Source organism: Rana temporaria, chromosome 6 (assembly GCF_905171775.1).
Source record: "Rana temporaria chromosome 6, aRanTem1.1, whole genome shotgun sequence".
Taxonomy (NCBI): domain Eukaryota; kingdom Metazoa; phylum Chordata; class Amphibia; order Anura; family Ranidae; genus Rana; species Rana temporaria.
The window spans coordinates 187,573,842-187,593,563 of NC_053494.1; the positions used below are offsets into that span (position 1 = coordinate 187,573,842).

Here is a 19,722-nt window from a genome sequence, read left to right on the forward strand (position 1 = left end):
AGTGTATGATACCTTGATACTTTGGTCAGTAATTCCAGAAAATACAACCTTATTACTATTAAGAATAACATTTATGTATTTTTAGTAGTTTGATGATCAGTGCACTTAATTAAATAATTAAATGCAATCAATGCATCTCGTTAGTTAAACAGGAACAAACCAAGCAGCTAAATCTATGGGTTATCCAGGTACCAAGCACACAGCTAAAACCTGGGGTCACAAATTGGCCTCCACTTCCTGCATTTGCTGCAATTGGTCCTATTTATTAAAGTCTCTAAATAAACAGCTGTGTTTTTCAAATGCAACCAGCCAGATTCAAAAGTGTAATAGAACATCACCTAATTTACGTAGCTAAAGCCTCGTACACATGCACGGTTTTCTGAGCAAAAAACAGCAAGAAAACTGCTGGCAGAGCTTTCTTGCCGAGTAAACCCGTACGTGTGTACAAGGCTTTGAGGTTTCTCGTCAAGAAAACTGCCCAGAATCTAGACGAGAAAAATAGAGAACCTGCTGAGAAACCCGAGCTTCTGTATAGTTACCTGTCCATGGAAACCCGCGCATGCTCGAAATGACTTTGACGTATGCGCGTTAGCTTCCAAGGCATAGGTAGGTTGAAGCAATATGGCAGCGACAGCATCGAATGTGACGAGCGCATGCTCGTCGTAGTCTATGACGTCACCGCGTTCGTGCCATTCAAAAGAAAGGTGGTTCTTTTGAATGGTGTGTCTGTACACTTGGCCGACAAGAGAATCTTGCCAGGAATCTTGTCAGGAAAAACAACGTTTTTTTCCTGACGAGAATCCGGGCCGTGTGTACAGGGCTTAAGTCATTTTTCTCTTTCAAAGTGCATTTTCACTTTGTTTAGTGAATAAGGTGAAGTTTTTCTGACTTCAGTCATCCAAACATGTGCAAGCTAAAATCCTTTTTTTTTGCTTGATTGGGTAGGAATCATAAAAGTGAATATGTTCCACTCTATAATAAATCAAAGTATCATTTATTCAGTGAATGCCACTTATAATGACTTGTCTTATTAATTACATCTGTGTTTCAAACTTGTTTTTTATCCTATAGCTTCATTACAAAGATCACTACCAAAGGAATATTCAGGGACATTATATTGGCAGCTATGAGAACCCATATATGCTTCACTGTGCCAAAGTCAATTCTTTACTAAGCGATGTAAGTAAACCCCACTTATACTTCTATAAGTACAGTATTTTAGTGTATTATGTTACAACTTTTAAAATTAACTGTTTTTAATATTCCTTTTAGAAAAACTATAAAGCTGATTATGAAGAGGACAAAACCAATTGTTACTTCCCTCAGACTCTTACCCAAGAATATGAAGCTTCTAAGAAACTAGATCAATGTAAAGATGTAAGTATGCCATTTTGGGAGAGGCTGCAGATTTATACCACCTAATTTGTAATGCTTCTCAGGAACTCTGTTAGTAGGCTGATTTCCTGGGTATGCACACCATCTCTATCCATCATAAGGTGTCCCATTCCCCATTTTTTGTCTTTATTATTAATTTTATACTACGGAAAATGCAATAGGGAGTACTGAAATGCACAAAGGGGGTGAGAACATTTGAGGATTGATCGATAGAAAAATACTGTTTTCCAAGCATATATCGGACAAAGAATTTACTTGTATCTTGTGTCATGGCTACAGCCAAAGTTGGCTGAGAGGGACGAAGGTCATCTCATGTCCATGGAACCAAAAATAAAGCCAATAACAATAACAATTTTATTGGTCAATGGTTCAAGTGTACATAACATACAGCCATTCAGAGCCCTAGGCACGCAGGGGCAAAGTAAAGAATAAACACCTTAACAGTAGCCTAGGGTGTGTACATTATCTCTGCCTAGTAATTGCGAGTATTCCAGCTTGCCTATTAAAACCAGTGACGCCAACGTGGCGAAGTGCAAGCTGGCCATTGACTAACCACATGTTATGGCTAAACTGAGCAGTAGACTTAACTTTTAAGTATCAAAGCAACCGGAGACACTAGGGGTCTCCCAAGAGAAAAAGGAAAGAAAAGAGGGGAAAAGAAAGAGAGAGTAAGGGAAAGAGGGAGTGTTGTCATTTTGGCCCGTGTACCTTCTCCGGGTGGATCCTCCCGGCGGTGCCAGAGTTCCCATTTGCCAAATCTTTTATTGTGTATCCTTTGTCTCAACTACACAAAATGAGGGAAATTCCACAATAAGGGAACATTTATATAGGGAACATTTACAAATGTTAATTGTGCCTATGCAGTACCCTTACAAAGAAAATCCTCATGAAAAAATAGCAGTGCAATCCCTGGTAATTGAGGTTAACTAGGTATTCTTATGCCTACAGTCATATAGCTGAATGTCTGCAATGTGAAATCTAAGGCACTGCTGCTTCTGGCTTCTAGTTTTAGAAGATTTGGAGTGAGATTTGGTGATTTCACTATTATACTGCTCAATGTTTTCCTTGCTGGAGGCAAGACGTATAGAACAAGGCATGGTAAATCAGTAATGGGGAAAAGGTCAGCTACTGGGAGATCACTGGCAATACTGGTGACTAGTCATTCGCCCTTTTTGGCACTCCTTTTTTTGGACACAGCTTTTAGAGTTCAGTTCCTCTTTAAGACTAGGCACTGAGAAATGCTTTCTAACTGTAAATGATTCTACCTTAACTGACTATGTTTGCTCTAAGTAAATTTATAAATTTAAGACCCATCAAACAGATTTAAATTAGTATTTATTGTGGGACTCAACATTTTTCTGATGATCATTTCACTTGCATCAAAGCTAGTCTAAGGAGACTATCATAAAAAGGTTACTTTCATCATACTAAACAATTATAAATCTATTTTGTAGCTAAGTGCTTAGTATTTTTTTATATTTAAATACTCCCTTATGGGGCAAGCATATTAAATATTCACTTTGCACTATGTTTATCGCATTGACAGTTTTACATCATTTCCCTTTGAATTTTAATATCTTTATGGAATCCTGTTTAAAGAGCGTTGTGGGTAACAGATTCTGTACTATTTTCTTTCAGTACGTCTATAAGAAACATCCCGGTACAATTAAATTCACTCAAGTGACAGATTCTCCAGTGCAGGTTCAAGCTGAAATCAACACTCAGCAGCTTAGTGATGTGAGTATTAGCTTTTGTTTTATTGTATCCTAATACTTCTTATACATGTGTGTGTGTTGCTTAAAAAGACCCTGTCACTAACTTACACATTTGCAAATAAAAGCACAGAAAAATCAAATATTTTAAATCCCTGCTTGTAGAGTTTTTCTTTTCCATAAAATATTTTTATGTGTCCTTGCACTTGCTAGAAAATATATTAATCCATTCTCTGGTACGGCCCTCTTCCTCTTTGCACTTCACAGCCATCTCCTCTTCTTAGGCCCCGTAAACACGACCAGTTTCCTCGGCAGAATTCAGCTTCCGACCGAGTTTCTGGCTGAATTCTGCCGAGAAACCCGGCCGTGTGTACACTTTCGGCCGAGGAAGCCGACGAGGACCTCGGCGAGGAAATAGAGAACATGTTCTCTATTTCCTCATTGTTCTATGGGAGCTCTCGGCCCGCCGAGCTCCTCGGCGGCTTCAGGGCTGAACTGGCAGAGGAACTCGATGTGTTTGGCACGTCGAGTTCCTCGGCCGTGTGTACGAGGCCTCAGAGTGTCTAATTTTCCTTGATGGATGCCGAGGTCCTTCACTCCTCCCTTCACTTTCGTTAGGCAGCTCTTGCACTGGAGGGCTTTAACGGAAGCATTTCAAATGGGACCTGGGATATATAAAATAAAAATAAAAGTCACACTTTACCAAAACAACAAGTTTCAGGGGCTTTATTTTGCCACCTTCATCAGAGCTCCAGGCTGACTGGCATGGGATATTGGATTTGAAAGGGTTAAATAATACTAGAAAGTGTTATTGGAGGCAGCATCTTGTCTGCTTTATATGCAAAGCTATGTTTTAAATGTACAAAGTACCATGGAGGAGCTGTTGTCAAATCATGAAGAATGTAGGCCAAGACATGATAAGATCTGGAGTAGATGGAGAGAATTTAGGGAATCAGAGGAAAATACTAATGAGGTGGGAGATCGGTGAGGGGAGGAGACGTAGGGACTAGTTCCTCCGTTCCCCCCTCTTTTGTGTGTTCGCCCTCTCTTCTTTTTTTCCCCCCCTTTCTTCTCTCTTCCCTGCCCCTCTCACATGTATAAACATATTTATATACATATATATCTTAATTAATTATTATATTACACATTGTCATATGTAATCTTATTGGGGAAGGAGGGAGTAGGGGGTCTTATATCCCCTTCTCCTCCTTCCCCCTTTTATTTTTTTTATTTTTTTGTTCTTCCTTCATTCTTCTTTATATGTATTTAATTTTATCACTAGAAATTAGCATTACACATTTGCACTATGAACCCTTATGGGGATAGAGGTTGAGGGGAGTGGGATGGGTTTATATCCCCCCCCCTTGCCTTTCTTTTTTTTGCTTCACATAAATAGGCTTGGAGTGGGAAGCCTTCCTAATAGTAACACATAAAGTATATAACAAAATAATATTTTTTTTTTTAAAAAAAAACAAATTTTTAACATTAGATTGAGGCTAATTGTGGGAAGCACAATCGGGTGTTTTTTTTTTAAATCAATGCAGTACATACCTTTTTAGAGATGGATGTTCTCTGCGGCTTCCGGGTATGGACTGCGGGACTGGGCGTTCCTATTTGATTGACAGGCTTCCGACCGTCGCATACAACGCGTCACGAGTTGCCAAAAGTAGCCGAACATCGGTGCGCAGGCGCCGTATAGAGCCGCACCAACGTTCGGCTTCTTTCGGGAAACGCGTGAGGCGCTGTATGCGACGGTCGGAAGCCTGTCAATCAAATAGGAATGCCCAGTCCCGAAGATCATAATCTTAATCTAATGTTAAAAAAATGTTTTCGGGTAAACCCCCACTTTAACTTCCTCTTTCTTTCTTCTTTATATGTATTTAACTTTTTCACTAGAAATTAGAACTACACATTTGCACTATGAACCCTTATGGGGATAGAGGATGAGGGGAGTGGGATGGGTTTATATCCTCCCCCCTTCCTTTTTTTTTTTTTTTTTTTGTTGGGAGGGGGTAGGGCCTTTGTTTCCTGTGTCTCTCCCCCTCCTCTCTCCTTACATCTTTTCTGTCATCTCTTTGCCATTTTATTTCTCTTCCAATTTATCCCTATGCCCTTTAAACAGTTGATTAAAAATATAAGATTGGGCATATTTTATATAGGGTAAGGGGACCTCCCAGAAAAATTACCATAAATATTAATCAGATTTTATGAAGGGGTTATATTGAGACCGTACATGTTTGTTTGTCTATCTTGTGTCTTAAGTATTTTTGTATTATTATTTATGTAATGTTGAAAAAGCTCAATAAAGAGATATTTAAATAAAAAATGTACAAAGTACCAAACAAAGGAAAGAAGAGTTAGTTTCATGTATCCTGATTTATGCAAAAATATTTTGTTATTATTGAACCCCCCCCCCCCCCTCGAATGTCCAGAGGTAGTCAGAAGAGAAAAACAAAACATGGAAGAAGTTATTGCAAGTTGTATACTTAGTGGATGGTACTGTTCCATCTACACCCTACTGTTCCTGGCACTGGCACACAAGAGTTAAGCAAAGTGTGATTTCTTTTTCTTCCCCTTCTGTCCATATGATTAAAATATTACCAAAATAGCGATAATATGTAAATGAGTTTTGTTGAATGCCGGTAAGGAATGTGTCCTCCAGGTTTGCCATAAGTAAGTTAGCATTTTGTGGGGCCATTTACACCCCATAGCAGTACCCCTAGCATACAGCCCTCAATGCTGGCAACAATTCAACCTAAAAACATGAATTAATACGCATTCCTGATGTAGTCATTATTCTGACTACAGGAACACAAAGGAACAAAACTTTGGAACAATAAATGCTCCAAACTGTGATGCCATTAATCTGTTAAAAAGTGTTGTACACATAACGAACCTTCAATATTATTGGATCATACAGCTGCACCTCCAGTAATGTGGTGTACAACCTCAAGTGGTTCTAAAGCCTAAACATTATTATCATAATTCCTTCCATTAAGGTTAAATATTTTTAGGTAAAAGTTTCACCCCCTCACCCCCCCCCCCTTATACTTACCTGGGTCCTCACTCTATCCAGCACTGTGCCCATCTGCTCAGATATCTATTCTTACTACCCAGTCTCACAGGCTTTTGCTGAAGCTTGCTCATGCTGCCATCAATCAAATCCCTTGACGATGAGCAGGGGGTGGAGTCAAGCTGCGCAGCCTGTGTTTATGGACACAGGTAACGCAGCTGGGATCTAGCCCACGGGTGTGCCACAATAAGACACATTGCACAGATCAGGTAAGTATAACATGTTTGTAAAAAATAAATGAGTGTACAATCACTGTAACTCTCATGAAGTGCATGCCACCTTCAGGATTGCTGCCCTTTTTTTATATACTGTTTAATTGATGCCAGATAAAATAGCTTTCGTGATACACCTGGTGCTGAAATGCTCCCTATCCTCCCTTCTGCCTGGTCCATTCACAGAACACCTTGTATTCTGTAAACCATTAAAATAATACAAGGCACTTGGTAAATGGACAAGTAAAGAGCAAGGATAATAAATATAAGCAATAAGCAACAATAAGCGTATGATAGCTGCAGCCCTTTCTGCTGGAAGAATAAAGAAAACTTTAGTATCTGGCATCAAAGAAACTATGTAACCAATAAATCTGTACTGATTTTCTCTTCTTTTTTTAGTTAAATTATAAAGCAAAGCATGAAAAGGACAAGTTCAGGTGTTCTATTCCAGAAGATTCTCCTTTTATACTTCAATCTAGATTGAACGCATATAACCTCAGTGATGTAAGTATTTGTCTTGCTACTTCTGACCTTCTGTAAATAGTTGAAAGTTGAACTACTTGAATCTAATGTTGTGTTATCTTTATCAATTGTGTTAAAATGAGAATGGGTAAAATCTGCAGTAAAAAGGCAATTAAAAAGGCAATTAGGCTCCCAATGTCGCAGATCCACATTGCTAACCAGAAAACAAAGCTGATATATGTAATAGGTGGATTCATCTGCAAATATGTTTATGTGATTAAAATCTATCGGAGAAACACATTTTTGTGAAAACATTATCAAATATTGATAAATTATTTACACAAACTCCTTTATGACAGCAATACTCTCATATGTTGTAGACAGGTAACACCTAGTCACTGCAAATAGGCTCATTGACGCTTCAAGAACTGTGACTGTGCTGTCATTAAACAACTCCACATCAACTACTTTCAATCTGGAGCTGGTAGGATAGGGTCTTGATTATGTCAGTACTGTGCCTCCAATCACACTGCTGCAAAATTGGGAGCCCCTCCCACTGACCTCCAGCATCATGGCTGTCTATAATCATCGGCATCAGATATTCTGCAGTGCAAGTTTCAGTAAAAGGAGAAATGGGGGAGCGCTGGTTGGTGAGGGAATAGGCTTATTACAGATACTCTCAGTGTCACTTTCCCCTAAATGGTGTCTATTAAAGAGGAAAGAAGGGAAAGCACTGCGTATGCCAACCTGGCTAAGAGGAAGCAACAGGCTGAGAAGATGCATCCTGGCTGATCAACTTGCTGCTGAGCAGGCTCAATTATTGAGCCTTAAGGCGGCCTTATACATGGGTCGATTTTTGAAAGAATTTTCATTCGAAAATCGTAACTAAGAATTCTTGTTAGAATTTGGCACAATTTTAGTGCAGCCATCGAATTTGAGTAATCGGGCATGTTGGAAATGTTTTTAATAAGGAACAACGTTCTAATCAATGATGGGAGAATCGTGCAAGAAATACAATTGAAAAAGAAATGCACATGAGCTGTGACCTGGAAAGAAAAGAAGATTCCCGTCCACAAAATATTGTTTCTTTAGCAAAATGAGGTGAAATTGAAGGCTTGGTTGATCGAATTTGGAAATCAATGGTGGCACAATCGGATTACAAAAATATTTTTTTTGGGGAGTTTGACCCATGTATGGTCTTCATTAGCTAGGTTCACTGAGATTGTTTAAATTATACAGATGTCTCTGATCAGGTAAAATGTCTGTAGACACCTGAACTCAATTATTCCTCTACATCAGTGGTCTCCAAACTGCGGCCCGAGGGCCGGATGTGGCCCTTTGCTTGCCTTTATCCGGCCCTTGGGGCACTATCCCTCCCACTGATACGAGACACTATTCTGCCATCTGACACCGACAATGGAGCACCATTTCTCCCACTGACACAACTAATAGAGCACTATTCCTCCCTATGATACCAGCAATGGGGCACTATTCCTCCCCCTAATACCAAATGTTTACCAACAATGATGCCAGGAAAATTTCCACTCCCGCTGACCAAACCCTGGCCCTCCAAGAGTCTGAAGGACAATAAACCGGCCCTTTGTTTAGAATGTTTGGAGACCCCTGCTCTACATCATACCTGTAGAATGCAATCCCAACATTTCTAATTTGGATTTACATGCCTTTATGTACATCACGTGTCAAGTTTTTATGACTGGGGCTTTGCAGGATTTAGACCCAGTAAGGGCACTTTGTGCTTTTACACTCCACTGCAGTCAAAGTGCTGCTCGGTTTGTGGCTGTGCACTTAACTGGCTTACTAAAGTGGTGTCTTCACGTTCCTCCTCTTCTAAGCAAATAATTCAGCAAGTGAGAAGTAAAGAAGAAAAATGTAGACCTAATGTAAGTAGAACAGATCTTGGGGTTTCAGGACATGACTTCAGTCTCTCTCTCCTGTTTTGTGATTATGATGACAACACGCATTCCTGGGTCTATATCAGGCTCTCTACTCAGGGATGGAGGATACAGAGGAATCCCACATTCTGAAGTTTTAAAATGCCAACGATAACCTTTGAAATGTATCTGGCAGCTGACACAAGGGAAAGCTTTAACATGATAGATGAGCTTGACAGACAGATAACCTAAACAGGAAGATGAATCAATGTCGAATATAACACAATTCCATGTATTCCAATGTTTATCATCATATTTTGTGAAATAATGTGATGTACTTTTTTAAGCGATTTGACTACTTGTTTAGGGTAATAAGCTTTAAATTGTATACCCAGCCAAAAAAAATAGTGGTTTGTGATTCATTAAGGGTTGGAAACCTTTGTCAGGTTTTTAGGTTTTTACTGCTACCTGGGAGTCTATTATAAATATTTACCCTCACTTCCTGTCATACTGACAACATTTCACAAGACAGAAAGTGAGGAAAACAACATCAACAAAGAAAGGATACATAGATAGATAGATAGATAGATAGATAGATAGATAGATAGATAGATAGATAGATAGATAGATAGATAAATGGGACATGTTTAGAGTTTAGTAGTAGATATATGCAGGCAGATATTAAGAAAGAAATGGAAGACACATACAGATATTAAAACAGTTGACATATTTTTTTCTTACAGAACTGGTACAAATATGACTGGAATAAATCAAAAGCAAAGGAGTTTGAAATTAAGATTGATGCTATCCCACTGGTGGCAGCAAAAGCAAACAGAAAAAAGGCCAGCGATGTGAGTATAAATTAATTATCTTTTTTTGGCGAGAATGAATGTTAGCGCAATGACTTATTTGGTTGATTAACTAAAGGATATTAGCTGTTCACTTAGCAAAGTGAATTTCCACTTAGCTTAGTAAATGCTGCTGACTTGCGTGGAATTGGATATTGCAAAGTTAAATTACATTGCATTAGCAGGTAAGTGAAAATTCCCTTCCAAAGTGAAAATTCACTTTGCAAGGTGAACATTCTCTAAACCTTCAGTAAATCAACCCAACATGTTTATTAATTATTTTTTTATGGCTTTGGTCACATTTACAATATGCATTGCATTAAAATATATGTGAACCCTTACCTTGTTAAAAAAACAAACAAAAAAACATTCAGTTTAAAATAGAAATGAAAGGCAAAACATTTGTGTATATATATTTAAAAATATTTCATTGAGGGAACCATGAAAGCCAACATGTACTGTGACATACTGAAGCAGAGCATGATCCCCTCCCCTTTGGAGACTGGGCTGCAGGGCAGTATTCCAACAAAACACACCTCCAAGTCTACCACTGCTTTGCTAAAAAAGCTGACGGTAAAGGTGATGGACTGGCCAAGCATGTCTCCAGACCTAAACCCTATTGATCATCTGTGGGGCATCCTCAAAAGGAAGGTGGGGGAGCGCAAGGTCTCTTACATCCACCAGCTTCATAATGTCATCATGGAGGAATGAAAGAGGAATTCAGTGGCAACCTGTGAAGCTCTGGTGAACTCCACGCCCAAGAGGGTTAAGGCAGTGCTGGAAAATAATGGTGGCCACACAAAATATTGACACTTTGGGCCGAATTTGGACATTTTCACTTACGGTGTACCCACTTTTGTTGCCAGCGGTTTAGACATTAATGGCTGTGTGTTGAGTTATTTTGAGGGGACAGCAAATTTACACTTTTATACAAGCTGTCCACTCACTACTTTACATTGTAGCAAAGTGTAATTTATTCACTGTTGTCACATGAAAAGATATAAAATATTTACAAAAATGTGTGGAATGTACTGTACTCACTTTTGTGAGATTCTGTACTTAGGTATATATTAATTTCCTTTGCAGTGCGCAAATTAAAAAGTGCATTATACTGTACTATACCACCGGGGGGTAGTGTGAATGGGCCTTGACAGTGCTAAGCACATCATAAACTGGGATGTTAGTTCAGATGTTGATCAGAATTGAGAAAAAATACATTTTACTGACTATTATAATAATTAATTCCATTTGCCTGTTAATTGTGATTTTAGCACAGTAATTATCTTTTTGATATCCACCTTTAATTTGACTTCATTCCCAACAGGTTGAATACAAGAAAGACTATGAACGGAACAGAGGAAAGATGATCGGAGCACTTAGCATTCACGATGACCCCAAGATGCTGCATTCTAAGAAAGTGTCTCGTAACCAGAGTGATGTAAGTATATGGCATAACTATACATTTTATTGATCGCAACAAACTTGCACAAGTGAAACTCTGAATCTGTATGTAGGTAGTTAGCCAGGAGGAATGGCTGACCAAAGAGGTGACAGTGGAGAACAAAACTATGTTCAATGCACACTTAAAGTCCAGCTCCAGTCAAAGTCTTCTTTCAATTTTAGTAAAGTAGAGTTAGAACTAGGAATGAGCAAATCTGCCCTGGTTCTGTTTAAGAACAGTTTTGCAAATTTCATAATTTACAAAATTTGCAGGTGAACCCCTCAGTGTCCCTGAATACTCATTTTTCTTAACATGTAACAAAAACAACAGGGAACTCCCATCTTCTAACTGATCTTTTATTTCTAAACCAACAAACGTATATTCTTTTTTAAACTATGCTAGAACTCCTTTATTAGTAAAGCCATGTTGTAGCTTCTTACGTAGCTCCCAACCTGATCCATTTGGAGTTTAGTATTAGAGCATTATTATATAAGCCTTTATATATAATATAAGACTTATATAAGACTATATACCGTATACCGAAAACAACTTTCCACAGCCCCCTGCATATAATACGCAGGCACAGTTTACCCTCTATTTTCAGGGTAAAAAAGTGAGTGTTATACGCCAATAAATACAGTAAGGCCTCGTACACACGATAGGTTAACCAGAGGACAACGGTCTGATGGACTGTTTTCATCGGTCAAAACCGATCGTGTGTGGGCCCCATAGGTTATTTAACCATCGGTTAAAAAAAACAGCCAACTTGATTTAAATTTAACGGATGGATTCCTAACCGATAGGTCAAAACCGATCGTTAGTAGGCACGACCATCGTTTAAAAATCCATGCATGCTCAGAATCAAGTCGACCCATGCTTGGAAGCATTGAACTTTTTTTCAGCTCGTTGTGTTTTACGTCACCGCGTTCTGACACGATCGTTTTTTTAACCGATGGTGTGTAGGCGCAATGGACCATCAGTCAGCTTCATCGGTTATCCTTCAGACCGTTCTCATCGGATGGACTGATCGTGTGTACGCAGCTTAAGTCCTTTCTGAACCATAAATATCAAAGTGCTTCCAATGGCATAATAAACAGACCAAAATGGAGAAAATAAGAAAAGTTAATTAGTTGAGTTAACATTGGCTTTAAGTTAAGCTGCAGGAAATACTATTTTATCACCCACTGACTTTAAAATAGCACAACCTCCCAAAAGAAGAGGAGTGAAGAGCATTTTCAGACCTCAGATGGAAGCAAAACCTAAAAATACCTCAACCATAAAAAGGAGATGCTGGATAGTTCCTACTGTGAAACAGAATACTGTCTTGCTGGCAGCTGTCGTTAAAACATCTAAATAATATATTCACCAGGATAAATTAATTCACAGAAAGATGTGTAAACAGGAAACCAACACATATTAAGTACACTGTATGTATATAGATGATCTTGCGCTAAAGAAAATACTAACAAAGTACAAACCGCAATATAAATAAGGTGCAAAAGAATCCTAAAAAGGACTTAATTAAGTGCAATAGTGGTAAAGCCTGACACATACATGTACGTGCCAAAAAAACAATCAACAAAAATTATAAAACAATAAAGGAAGATCAATCTTGTGCAAAAGTGCAAAAAATTCAATGTGCAATAAGTGCAGTACAATAAGTGGAAATGGTGCAAATAGTTCAATATTCCAATCAATGTTGATGGGTGAATATAAAGTCCTAGGAAGTCCCATACAATAGACTCTACTGGGAATTCAATCCTCAATTGCTTCAGAAGTCTTTATTACAATATTTTTCCCCTCCGTGATATGTTCTCAATAGAAGTATTGAACCATAGTAGAGATCTCCCAGAACTCTCACCTCTGAGATATAAAATCTGGCATGTAAGCTTTCCCATCTCTCCTTTACTATATCATCACTGATGTTCCTGCTTATTAGCATCCTCCACCTCTCAGGTCTCGTACACACGACAGAGTTTCTTGGCAAAAACCAACAAGAAACTTGCTGGGAGATATTTTTTTGCTGAGGAAACCGGTCGTGTGTACATTTTCGTCAAGGAAACTGTTGAGAAACTCGACGAGCCAAAAAGAGAGCAAGTTCTCTATTTCCTTGACGGGAATGGAGAAAATTGGCTTGTCGAGTTCCTCGACAGCCTAACAAGGAACTCGATGAGGAAAACGATGTGTTTCGCCCGTCCATCACTGTGATAGCCAATCAGAGGCTATCACATCTATCAGGTGACCCGGAATCGGGAGTTTCATGTCCCAATCATTAGTATGGGGCACCGGGCTCCTGGTGAGACCCCGGTCTCTGTGCTGGAAGCATGCCTTGTAACGTGTTCCCAGCACAAAGTCAGATATGCAAATATGCAGTGTCACAGAAAAAAGCCCAGTCCAGTAGGGTCGCATATTTGCATACCCTCTGCGCCAAGGGGTTAATTATGTCTGTAATTCAAAAGACTATAGAATTCCATTTATTTGTAACAATTTAACAAAAAAAAATATACTATGAAAAGGTAAAATTGTAAGCACAATCAATTTTTGACTCTTTTTGTGGCCTTTAGATCTATGTAAAGACTAGAGAAGGGTTAAAACCCCCTATTGAGTTAAAATGTTCCAGAAACAAAACAGGACATGAGAGGAAATTCAAACACAATTCTCTTCTTAAAGTGTTGTTATAGGAAAATGTGTCGATATTGGAGGATTTTCCCTTACCTCATGCTTTCATGACAGCTCAAAGTTTAGATTATCTGTTCCACTGAGGGAGATTTACTAAAACTGCAGCACTCAGGATCTGATGAAGTTGTGCATGGTAGCCAATCAGCTTCTAACTTCAACTTGTTTAGTTAAGCTTTGACAATTAAACCTGGAAGCTCGTTGGTTTCTATGCAGAGATGCATCAGATTTTGCACCATACAGTTTTAGTAAATAACTCTCTTTCTGTCTTGATGACAATGGTCTCCTAGACAAATAGAGGCATGAATTCCACCCCCACCCCAGGGAGGAGGGGGTTACATACAACAATACAACTGGACAGAGGTCTAATGCCACGTACACACGATCGGATTTCTGAATAAAATCCGATGGAATTTTTTGTCAGAATTCCGATGAAGTTGACTTTCATCAGTCTTGCATACACACTATCAGACTAAATTCCGACCGTGCCAAAACGCGGTGAAGTAAAACACTACGACGAGCTGAAAAAAATGAAGTTCAATGCTTCCGAGCATGCGTCGACTTGATTTTTCTCCGAAGGAGTTCCACACAGACGATCGGAATTTACTATAGTTTTTTTTTCATCGGAAAAATTTAAAACATGTTCTATTTTTTTACACCGATGGAAAAAAGTCCGATGGGGCCCACACACGATCGGTTTCTCCGATGAAAAAAATCCATTACACTTCCCTATAGCATGTTAAAGGTGCAATGGACAATTTGCAACAGAGAAAGGAATTTTATGGAATCTGTCATAAATTTCAGGAAACACAGCCTGTCAATGACACAGGATAGATAATAATATTGTGGTGTGCAGAACAAAATGCCCCAGGCTACAATGTTGTCCTTGAATCATAATTGGTTGGTAGACTGACTACATCAGGTTTGTGTTGTATTTTTTGCATTGCAAATGGTTGTCCTGAAACAGTTTTTTGAGTATTGTCTTTTCTTTTGTGTCTTCTAGATTGAATACAAGAAAGACTATGAGATAGGAAAGACCAAATATAATGTACCCTTGGATATGATTCAAGTGCAGTCAGCTAAGAAATCCCAGGCTATTGCCAGCAACATTGATTATAAACACCTCCTTCACAATTACTTTTACCCTCCTGACAGCATTAACCTGGAATCGGCTAAGAAGGCCTATACCATCCAGAGTGATGTAAGTAATCTCACATACATACATCTTTTGTTAAATGGAGCACTTTTATCTGTTTATAGTAGTTACTAGGAAAAAGGATGTAAAGTTACAGGTAAAATATTTATCACTACATACCGGTAGCTTACTGGATTTTTTACCGCTAAAGCTAAATATCTAAAAGCATGTATCTATTTCCACCATGGATCACTTATGATCACACGTAATTAACCTCCCTGGCGGTATGATTCTGTCAGAAAAAACATGCTAAAAGCGGTACCATTATTTGCAAGGAAATTTGGCGTTTTATATTGTAGGTCTGTAATTTTTAGAAATAACTCACTTAAATCTGACCAAACAAGATTCTAATAGGCATCCCAGGTATGACATTTTTTTAAAAACAAAATTATAAATTATAATATAATAAATAATTATAAATAATTATAACAAATAATAATATAATTATAATAAAAATTATTCAATAATGTAATCAAATCAAAATCACTGAAATTTGCTCAGTTGCAGAATTGTTGCTGTCATTATTTTTTTTTTTTTATGACGAATTTCCCCACAAATCGCTATCGCACAATTCTGCAAGTGATTATAATTTATTATCGCTGTTTTTTAGCTGATCTAAAACTATTTTTGACATAAAGGGACACTTTTGGTTGCTATGGACAATCTACAGTTTGCAGGGAGAAAAAAAGGTTTTTATTATATAAAATGACATGCATGACACAGGACAGACCACTAGGGACAAGGGGGGTGTGTTTTTTTTACATACAGTACTGTAATCTATAAGATTACAGTATACTGTATGTAAGGTGTTTGTTTACTTTTTTGAATTTGGCGCCGTTCTCCGTCCCCGTGCGTCGTAACGTCGCAGGGAACGGAGATCGGCGTCACACGGAGGCACTGTGTGAATCGAGCGAGGTCCCGCTCGCTCACACAGCGCGGTGGCATCGCTGGATCCAGGGACAAGGTAAGTAACTTGTGCCTGTGGATCTAGCGAGGCGATCCCGAGTCTGACTCAGGGTTTCCGCTCGCAGCAGGAAAATCTAACCCCGAGTCAGACTCGGGAAGACCGCCAGGCAGGTTAACAAAATATAGGCAATCTACCACCCATGGGTTTGATGAACCACCAGGATTCAGCCAATTGTGATGCTGAAACAGAGCAATACATTCAGGGCCCAATCACACCTACTGTAAGTCTTCATTGCAGTGTATCAATGCACACTTGTTAACACACAATATAGAGAGGGGGAAGGAAGGAACCAACAGGAAAGGAAGAGTTAAGGAAAGAAAGAGAAGGGAGGAAGGAGATCTTTTTATTTCTCTTTTTTTTTTTTTTTTTAACTATTCTAAGATTAAACCGACATTTTTGGTTTCTTTCTTTCTTGGGGAGGAGGGGAGTACGTAGTGGAAGGGTCAGAGGGATAGCCAATCACAAAGATATCATTAAGGATAGTATTAAAATAATATAAGTTTAAGAATGCATGTATAAGATGGTTTATTCGCAAAGATGTATTATGGTTATTTTTGTGGAAAAAGAAAATATTAAAAATAAAGAATTGAAAAAAAAAACACACAATATAGCACTTTCACTTGTGTGACCTGGGCAGCTCAGTCATAATGAATGCTCTACCAATGCACTACAGTGGATGAAAAAAGAATTCATGACCCTTTTTAAGGCATGTATCATGCCAACACACACAATATATGCATTGTTTTGCTCTGCAGTGCATCATGCACTGGGCTCTATTGTACAATGCATTCAGAATGTCAATGCACTACACTAAGAGCAAGTGTTGCGGCAACATATGCATTGCAGCATGCATTGCCACAGTGCACATGTGTGAAAGGGCCCCCGGTGGCTTCTAAAAACTCTAAGGAATTGAAGTTGGCTACCTGACTGAAAGCAATTAGATTTTTCTACTAGGTTCAAATATCACAGCAATTTTGATCCTAACTCCTTGTGATCAATTCACCATTTTATGTTATAGATTGCTATGTGATTAAAAAAAAAAATGGTTTGCTGCATTAATTTGTAGTGTATATAACCAGCTTAGCAACTCCACCTGGAGGATAAAGACATAAAATATTAATAAGGGGCATAAGCATGAATTAATTAAAATATTAAGCTTATCGTGGACATAACAGAGCAGTCAGAAGAGCCACCAATCCAATATTTGTTCATTGGAATGACTGGCGAAAATATAATTTTAGTATCAGCTGACCATGCATGGTTACCGAAATGGTAAATAAGTCCTGTAAAATGAAGATCATTATAGAAACAGTGATCCAAAACCAAGCTATTTGCCAAGATTAAATCCTTCAAACCCTTATGGTTACAAGTCACCTGGAATCACTTATCATGGCAAGTAGCTACCAGAATGTATAGAATCCACCACTAATGTGCTCGATGGACCCCCAGAATTTGGTAGACTGTGAAGCTGGAACTGGGCAATACATCAAGGGCAATTAATGCACATGCATTATTTAATTTTTTTTGTTTGTTTTTACTTAGTTAACTTGTGCTCTGTTTTCCAGGTTGATTATAAATCGGATTATAACAGCTGGGTAAAAGGTTGTGGATGGGTGCCTTATGGATCCCTGGATGTGGAACAAGCCAAGAAAGCTGGGCAGATCCTGAATGAGGTAATGATATTCAGTGGCAACTTGTCTTAGTATACCTGTTCCCTGTTAAAAAAAACTGTCATATTTTCTGTACACCCAACACATGTATCAATATAGGTCTAATATTCCCAGAGCCAATGCTAATTTGTGAAACTATTGTGGCCAGCCTCATTCTGACAGTCACATCTATCCAGTTTTAATTGTGTATAATTGGTGTTTTTATTTAAAAACGTGTAAAAACCTATTGATACCAAACCATATATGGGAAAATCCGTCTATCCAGTAACTTTATTGCCACTGTTATAGGTCATGTATCATTACTGCACAGACGATGCATTAACTCCTAACCACAGCAGCTGCTTTCAGTGTTTAATAAACAGCAATTTTTTAAATATTATTTCTGCCCACAATATGAAATTACTGTGATAAGCTCTAAGAAGTTTAGCAAAAACACGGGGTCGTATTGTTTCCTGGCCTGTAAAAATGGTCTTGTTCCAATGGGAGTTCATACTTTTATGCCTTTACCTTTGAGGGTTTATAATGGTTTCTCCCTGCTATGATGGTCATCATTTTAAGGGTAGCAAGATCTTAAAAGAGTTGTCAAGTTGCCCCTTGTATAATTTCTTCCCTTATGATATGTAAGTGTTCAGGAGATACATATGAGCAAAATTAACCTTTCACTATATATAAGGCACTATTCAATATAATAATTCTTTAGCTTATTTGAGATACATGTGGTATGCACCGTGTTAGCTATTGATTAATGCATGCAGTTTGAGGGTTTGAAGAATTGTATCTGAAATGCTCATCTAAGTTACCCCAATAACTCTTCTAAATGCCTATTTTCTTATCTCTTACAATAGACTTTACCACTAAAGTGTGTAAAGATAAAATTGTTGTATTTTTTTAAAATGTGCATATTTCATTGCCCCTCTTGTAATCCTGTGTATAAATATGCAAGTATTAGATACTATTTTTCAGAAATGTATAAACCCAACAAAGGAACCTGAGCTATCCCAAAAGCCTCTATCTTTGACCAAGCAGCTCCAAACGTTCTGCATCTTAGATGCATATAACTTTGTGACCATGTCAGTTAAGGGTTTAAATACCATTTCATAAATGCCATGATTCCAATTCAGAAGATTCTGGACTATAGTTTTCAGGAAATTACTAAAATTAAATCTATACTGTAATTGGATATGTTATGACCTGTCGGTGCAATGGTCAGCATCTTGCTTACATTTTGTTGTCATCAGTTTTCTGTAGAAAGAAAACACTGCTCTAGGTGAAGGTAATCCAAATGGATTAAATGGGTGGGGTGCTAGCCCCAGCTAGCCCTGGCTCGCCACTGTGATATGAGGAATAGGAAAAAGGATACAGCTGCACACCACCATCAATCCAGCAATGATTTATTGTGTCAACATTGACTGCCACCAGGACACAGACAAGAGGTGACACGTTTCACATTTAACTTGTGCTTCTTCAAAACCATGGTTTAAGTGTGTGAAACGCGTCACCTCTTTTCTGTGTCCTATGTCCTGGTAGCAGTCTATGTTGACACAACAAACCGTTGTTGGATTGATGGTAGTGTGCAGCTGTATCCCTTTTCCTATTGATGAGTTTTCTGTACTATTATTTCCATAAGCTCATTGTGATAGTCTATAAAAAATGTAAAATAAATAATTTGAAAAAAAAAACAAAAAACTTTGTGACCATAGAAATCTGTGGTCAAAAAAGCATCACTGAAGTTTGACCCTAGTGGTCAATACAATCAAGAAACAATGGATATCTTCCTTTACCATAAAATCATCACTTCTGTAGCAGAACAACACTATTATTCTACAAATTATGTCCTATCTTTATCTTGGAAAAGAACTTCACCATTTGGAAAGATTTATCACTCTTGGTTGATTCTCTGTTACTCATACTAAGTATATGAGATATAATTGGTACATTTGCTGTTATTTTACTTAGTAATAATAATAATAATTCATTTCTTTCCACAGAGAAAATACAGACGACATCCAGATACTTATAAGTTTACTTCTGTAGAAGATGATCCTGTTATGGTCCAAGCTAAAATCAACCAGAAACAGAGGAGTAATGTAAGTACTGTATGCCTTTAAACCCTTCAATGATGATAATGCTATTATCTTGTTTAACCTCTTCCATACCGGGCAGTTATACACACTTCCAT

The 19,722-nt window shown here is 38.1% G+C and overlaps 1 protein-coding gene across 25 annotated transcripts in view; it reads left to right on the plus strand.

The window, feature by feature from the left end:
- Positions 1-19,722, plus strand: part of NEB (nebulin) — a 272,007-nt gene that overhangs the window by 50,984 nt on the left and 201,301 nt on the right. For all 25 annotated transcript variants that reach the window (XM_040357978.1, XM_040357987.1, XM_040357983.1 and 22 more), the window contains 9 exons: positions 1,072-1,179; positions 1,273-1,377; positions 3,034-3,132; positions 6,792-6,896; positions 9,490-9,597; positions 10,919-11,032; positions 14,715-14,912; positions 17,439-17,546; positions 19,532-19,630. In XM_040357978.1, coding sequence (XP_040213912.1) covers positions 1,072-1,179; positions 1,273-1,377; positions 3,034-3,132; positions 6,792-6,896; positions 9,490-9,597; positions 10,919-11,032; positions 14,715-14,912; positions 17,439-17,546; positions 19,532-19,630 — 1,044 coding nt within the window. The remainder of the gene's footprint in view (positions 1-1,071; positions 1,180-1,272; positions 1,378-3,033; positions 3,133-6,791; positions 6,897-9,489; positions 9,598-10,918; positions 11,033-14,714; positions 14,913-17,438; positions 17,547-19,531; positions 19,631-19,722) is intronic.